Source organism: Corylus avellana, chromosome 11 (assembly GCF_965113065.1).
Source record: "Corylus avellana chromosome 11, dhCorAvel1.hap1.2, whole genome shotgun sequence".
In the NCBI taxonomy this organism is placed as follows: Eukaryota; Viridiplantae; Streptophyta; class Magnoliopsida; order Fagales; family Betulaceae; genus Corylus; species Corylus avellana.
The window spans coordinates 3,084,113-3,090,361 of record NC_142500.1 but is presented as its reverse complement, the minus strand read 5'-3'; the positions used below and the strand labels follow the sequence as shown (position 1 = coordinate 3,090,361).

The following is a 6,249-nucleotide window of genomic DNA, read 5'->3' as shown; positions in this document are numbered from 1 at the left end:
ACAAATAAAACCACATTAAAGTTGCCAAGGTTCCTGACCATCCTGACTTTTGACCAACCTCAATCTATCCCAAAGAATTCTCCTATCAACACCCTTGTTAGCCCCGTAAACAAAATATTGAAACCAATCCTCAATTCTACAACTTATATCTTCTTATTCCAACCAAGACCCTAGTATGCCCTAGCCTGCCTTGGTCTTCAGTAATAGAATCATCATACAAAGGCTTCCCAATACCACTAGCGACAAAATTCAAACAAGTAGAATTCCAGAATTCCAACGTAACATCTACAAAATACTCTTTCTCCACCACCAACTGTGGAGACTTGCAACCCTACAACCACTTGCAACTATACCAAGGAATTCTAGCTCCTTCAGCCATGTCAGCAATTCCTCTCAAACTGAAATAATTGTTTTTTTTTTTCCTCTCTCTAAATTGGTTAGTAAAATTCAAGACAATTTAAAAAATTATTAAGTAACTCTAATAACCGCTAACTAACGTGGGTCTCGCCGGATGTTTGCAAATGCTTAAGTAAGCTAAACACTTGAAAAAAAAAAACACAAAAAAAAAAATCGCAACAACAAAGATCAAACATACAGAAATGCACACAAATAATCATCAAACGCAAAATCAAACTTATCTCCATCAAAATAGAAAGTAGAGAAAATTTTGATGAGATTGTAATGGACGAAAACACATTAAATGCTTCTCGTGGGTCTCCCCGGACCCACGGGTCTGGTCGACGGTGAATGCCTCAAACCCCGTCGGCTGTGACTCGCTTCCAAACCCGTTTCTAATGCTTCAAAACCCGTTTTTAATGCCCAAAAACCCATTTCTAACGCCTCAAAATCCGTTTTTAATGCCCCAAATCCCCTTTTTGATGCCTCAAAACCCATTTCTAATGCCTCAAAACTTGTTTTTGGATTTAAAACTAAAATCTAGAGGTGGAAGGTTAACCCTTTAGAGATGTTATCACCCTAAAATCTAGTGTATTTTGGTTTAAGTTATTTTTGTATACTTTTTATGTTTTTGCTTATGTGTCGGTTATTGATTGTGGCTGTAAAAGATATGTTATCAGTATGGTCCTAATAAAAGGTTTTCTCTTATATTTTTCTAAAACATAATTCCTTTCTTCTTCTTTTTTCAAATTCAAAATCACCTTATCCATTACTTCCTAGTTAGTTTTGCTCGGAACAATTAGAAGAAAAAAACAAAAAAAATGTAAGTGAAACCCTTCATCCAAAATAAACACCATCCAAATTACATTATTAATGTTAGTTGGAAATCAATGAAATTGTACAACTGTGCTCATCTCTGTTGTATTCCAAATAATGAAGCTCGTTTGATCCGCAGAATGCATATTTTATTAGAAAATATAATAGTTATTACTAGGAATAGAGGGGAGTTGAATGAAATAATTATTCCTATTTTTTTGTTTAGTAACAACACACATCAAAACCTAAGGGCATATTAAGTTATTATCAGCAGTGTGGAATAAGAGGCTTCTCTCTCTGAGAGAAGCTAGGATATTTTTTTAACAAACCACCTCACCGTGAGGTTTTCCCACCGCCTTATGCGGCTTTTCCGGGGGAGGATGGATGGGCTTTGCTTTCTCCCTCCTCCCTTTGTCCTCTTTGCCTTGAGCGGTGTTTTTCCTCTTCCTTTCCACCTTTTTTCCCTCCTTTTTCCTTGTTTTGCTCTGTTCATTTTTGCCACAAAGCCTAGCTCTTGTTGTGGCTTCGCCTAGCCATCTCTAGTATGCTACCAACCCCCACCACACCGTCCAATGTGCCCTCCATCGTTTCTGCTGTGTTGTTTGCTGGATTTGGCTTGGTTCTTGGATCGGTTTTTCCCAAGCTCAATTTACTTTCCTCGGTCAAAGCCACCTCGACACGCCCTTACACCATGTTCACCGGCACCATTCGCTTCCACAGCCACCTTCTGTGTTGCTTTTCGAGCACCATGCGTCGGAGCATGGATCACACGCGCTGACGTTTGGTTGACGCACTCCGGGTAGATTCCTCCGGCGGCCCTCCTCCGCCCCTTGATCCGATGGTGCTACTGTTTTGTGGGTTTATTTTCTCTCGTCTTTATTTTTCCTGTATTTTTCTATTCCGTGTGTTTTTTGCAGCTAGATGTCTCATGGGTTGTTACTGATGTATTATTGTAGTGGAGATTGTCATGTGTTCAAGTCATTCTGTTGGAACTTTCGACAACAGAATTCAATAGATTCTCTATCCACCATTATGAGGCACTACATTCAACATCGTGTGCTTAATCATAAACCTTAGCACTAAAATACACATCACTCATGAAATAACACAAGAATAACTTCTAAAATTACTCAATTATCACACATGCTTAAAAGGGGTTCATCAAGCATGTATAAAGAGGCTCTAAGAACCGTAATAAAATTAAGTGATTTTGAATACAATTTAATAGCCACAATATGAAATAACGTCAATGCAAATACATATATTATCTCTTTTTAAATAGCACAATATATCCCCAACTAGTAAAGTAAATTAGAACGGAATAGATCATTTTTTTTTTCCGTCCTTACATTGCCCAACTTAAGAACACCAAAAAGTGTATGACCCTTAGAAATAAATTCCTTCCACAACCTGTTAGAAGTAGGGATTCATGATTATAACTACAAAAACTTTGGTAATTAGCCCAAGGGAAGTAAAACTAAATTTCTAACCAAGAGAAAGAAAACCTAGTTACCTTATAGTTATAAAGGCCATCATCTTTTTTATGTTCACCCTTGGGGTAGATAGTGTAATCATGTTTAAGTAATTCCGGCGGCTACATAAAGTACAAGAAAAACTTCATATTAGATAACAATGAAAAACTAATGATATAAAACAACTAAAAAGGTCATCAGTTTTTTTCAAAAAAAGTTGTTGGATCAAAGAGAATTGCGAGTTAATATGGTATACCGAAATGGAAAAAGAAATTACCCCCTCCGTCGGCTCTATCATGTAAATACCGGGTTTCTTCTCACCGATTATTCTTTTTTTCACGAATTCCTTTAATATTACTGAAAACAACTAAAACAATATTAAAAAAAAAAACTTTCTTCCATAGGAGAATCTTGAATTTAATATTTGTTTATAATTTAATCCAAGTACCTTCAATGTCCTCCTGCAAACCAAAAAGTATAACATAATATTATCTCATTAAAAAAGTCTGTCTTTAAAGACAAAAGAAAGTAACTAATAACCCTAAAAACTAAAAAGAAACTCCTTCAAAAAAAACATGTTCAACTTAATTTACCACACATTTGCAGTTGACTTCATTAAGGACATCTATAATTTGAAATTCGCCACATTTTTGATGTTCAATCCATCCCCTAACGGCACTCCTTACATCCTAAATCATAATAAATATTCAACATTGTACAACAAAATTAGTTTTCCTAATGCAAATGAAAGACTATTATATCAGGTCAGAATTTGAATTTAAAATTATTGCGAAGCAAATGAACAAAATGAGCTATAGAAGCATTTTACCTTCCCCACCTTCCCCTTAAAAATGGAACGAGGTCCAAACCGGATTCGATCAACACAAAGACCTGGAGCAAAATAGCTCAAAACCTACAAAGGTAAAAAACAAAACAATAATAAGTGTATGCAACAAGTAATATGTTCCCAAAGTTTCTATGTATTGTATAAATTTCAACTTTTAGTTATTCATCTCACCCGTAGTGTTACAACAAGACTTCCTAACCGTATTGCGCCTAGATGATAATAAAAAGCTGGAGGATATGACCTAAGCGTCAAATCTTTTGATGAACATGATTCAAACAAATCATTTGACAGTAACTGCAAAAAACAATGGTACCCACATGTAGTATTTATAATGTCAAAAATGATCCTCATTTATAATGTTCAGTATTTTTAAGTGAGCAACTACCATAACATCCTAAATGCATAAGAGTAGAATTTGTTTGTGCAAACGTCAAAAGAAATAACAATGCAAGACCTAATTGTCGATAAACTTAAAGAAGGTAAAAACCACACACGAGTTATACATACCTTAATCTCGGCTTCAAATCGCAAGTACATAATTATAGTCCGCTAAATAAATCAAACATTAATGTTATACAAGCGCTAAAAATTATAATATGTAGCAAATTGTGTTCAAAAAAGAAAAATTTGAGCTTACAGTGACTGGAATAGGTTCCAAATGTTCCAAAATATCAATCAACATATGTATTATTTGATTTTGAGTAGAATATGAGGCTTTGTTGTTGGCAGGAGTTATTGACACTACAACAAGAAAAAGTAAGAATTCAATTGAATATCCCACTCTTTCACCTTTTTTTTTTTTTGTGGAAAAACAATCAAAAACAAAAAAAGATAGATTATGAGCAAGCATACTCAAATATCTTTCTTCTAATCGCAAACCTCTTGCTTCAGAAATCTCAAATATGATTTCTCTTGGCATCCTTTCCTTATTCAGTGCTAAGAAGAATAAAAAAACCACAATCAATAAAAATAATTTTTAGAAATAAACATGTGCTCTTATATGTCATATCAAATGAATAAAAACACAAAACAATATTGAATTAAATTATATAAAAAATAAATCTTCGTTTGCGTACCCATATTAATCCAACTCAAGATTTTTTGTGTGAATCCATCTTCATCTGACAAGAGATACTTCAGACGTTCTTGAGAAGTGTTGGCTATTTTAGACAAATAAGGTTTAAAGGGGCCATACATTTGTTCCCAAGTAAAGCGACATAGCCGAGGATCTAATTTTGTAGCACAAATATCATTTTTGTATCTTTTCGCAGATTCCATCAAAGAGCTGGCTACAACATTAGCCCGCCGATGTGTCCACTCTACTTGGATACGATTCTCGTCAATGATATGCATACAACGTTCAATAATGTTCTGTAACTCCTTTGAAGTCATTGTGTGTAGTGGACTAATGCCTACAAGCTTTTGACACAAAAAGGCAGAACCAAGTTGAACCACACCGGGTAGCCATCCTCTTTCCTTTAATTCAAATAAAGCCAATTCTAGTGCTCTTGCCTCAGCCATCACTATATTATAATTAGGGTTTTCATCATTTTTTGCCACAGCCTTCCTCATAGTGTGATTTTCAATTATTGTAACTTTTGTACGCCGTAAAAGATGTATGCCACGATGGTCAAAAAGCACATATCTTAAGAAAACGTGTTGTTTTGAAAGACTCGCATATAGGTTAAGTTTAAATTTTTGGGTCATTGTTGGAGGTGACCATTTTACAAATTTAACTTTGGAAGTACGTTCTGAAAAAGAAAAGAAAAAAAAAATTGTAGTCAAATTATGAAGAAAAAGAAATAGGAGATCAAATTTGCATTTTTCTAATTAAAGACATCAACGCATTGCTCTTATATATATATATATATAATTTAAAGAAATTTAATTTTATGAACAAAATTATTGCTACAAAAAAATTGAAGTTGAAAAATTTGAAGGACGGAAAAAGAATTAGCTGTGGATAACATGCCCTTCAGCCTATAGCCTATAGCCTATAGCCTATATGAAATATAATTGTACTTCCCAAAAGACTTCTTTTTAGCCTATAAGACTCTTTCTTGTTTAAATTATACCTGACGGAAGAATGGAGCCTTTTATAAGGCTCTTGTTTGCCAGTAGCTTTCTGTAATGGCAGGTTGTTGCAATGACATTCTGGATGAATCGGCTAATCTGAAAAATGGTACAAATCGGTAAATAGACACTTGAATTTTCTTAGAAGGAATTATATCGAGAATCAAATACAAACGACTTCCTAATATTGATTAGTCAGAGAATCAAATACCTCATCTTTCATGTTGGATATGGAGAGCCGTCGTCTTTGTGAAGCAGAATAGGATAAACTACTTGCCACGTCGAAACACAAACACAGGCGCTCAAAATTTATATATTTGAAATTTTGATACTCCACCCATTTCACACCGACGCGAGAGAGCGAAACAGAGAGAGCGTGAGTCAGAGAGAGAGAGAGAGAGAGAGAGCGAGAGCGTGAGTCTGAGAGGAGGGAGGAGAAGAACGCAGGAGTCTGAGAACTTACATGCAATCTGGGTTATTAGGTTTAGGACTTTAGGGTAAATTCAAGCGGAGCGGGTATCCGAGATTTTTTTAAAAAACAAAAAAGCGCGACCCGACCCGCCCAGAACGGGTATTCGAAATGTTACCTGGGACCCGCGTTTTTATTAGGGAAAATGGGCGGGGCGGGTAGATGCCCACCCATTT

General features: G+C 35.3%; 1 protein-coding gene across 1 annotated transcript; it reads right to left on the bottom strand.

Annotated features, from left to right (window-relative positions):
- Positions 1-2,558: 2,558 nt before the first annotated feature.
- LOC148582996 (uncharacterized) lies at positions 2,559-5,827 on the bottom strand. The gene is made up of 13 exons (XM_088511768.1): positions 5,816-5,827; positions 5,607-5,703; positions 4,608-5,282; positions 4,384-4,467; positions 4,169-4,272; positions 4,039-4,080; positions 3,703-3,825; positions 3,523-3,597; positions 3,278-3,373; positions 3,133-3,145; positions 2,962-3,041; positions 2,726-2,806; positions 2,559-2,622 (listed from the first exon to the last, which is right to left on the bottom strand). Exons 1-13 carry the CDS (start codon positions 5,825-5,827, stop codon positions 2,599-2,601), a joined length of 1,506 nt encoding a protein of 501 aa, XP_088367894.1. The 3' UTR covers positions 2,559-2,598.
- Between the last annotated feature and the right edge of the window lie 422 nt (positions 5,828-6,249).

What these genes read in the sequence shown, in the direction of transcription:
- LOC148582996 (XM_088511768.1), bottom strand. An exon ending in GTCTTGTTGTAACACTACGG is followed by an intron (nt 3,598 to 3,702) that starts GTGAGATGAATA and finishes TTACCTTTGTAG; the next exon opens with GTTTTGAGCTATTTTGCTCC. An exon ending in TGATAGAGCCGACGGAGGGG is followed by an intron (nt 2,807 to 2,961) that starts GTAATTTCTTTT and finishes TACTTTATGTAG; the next exon opens with CCGCCGGAATTACTTAAACA.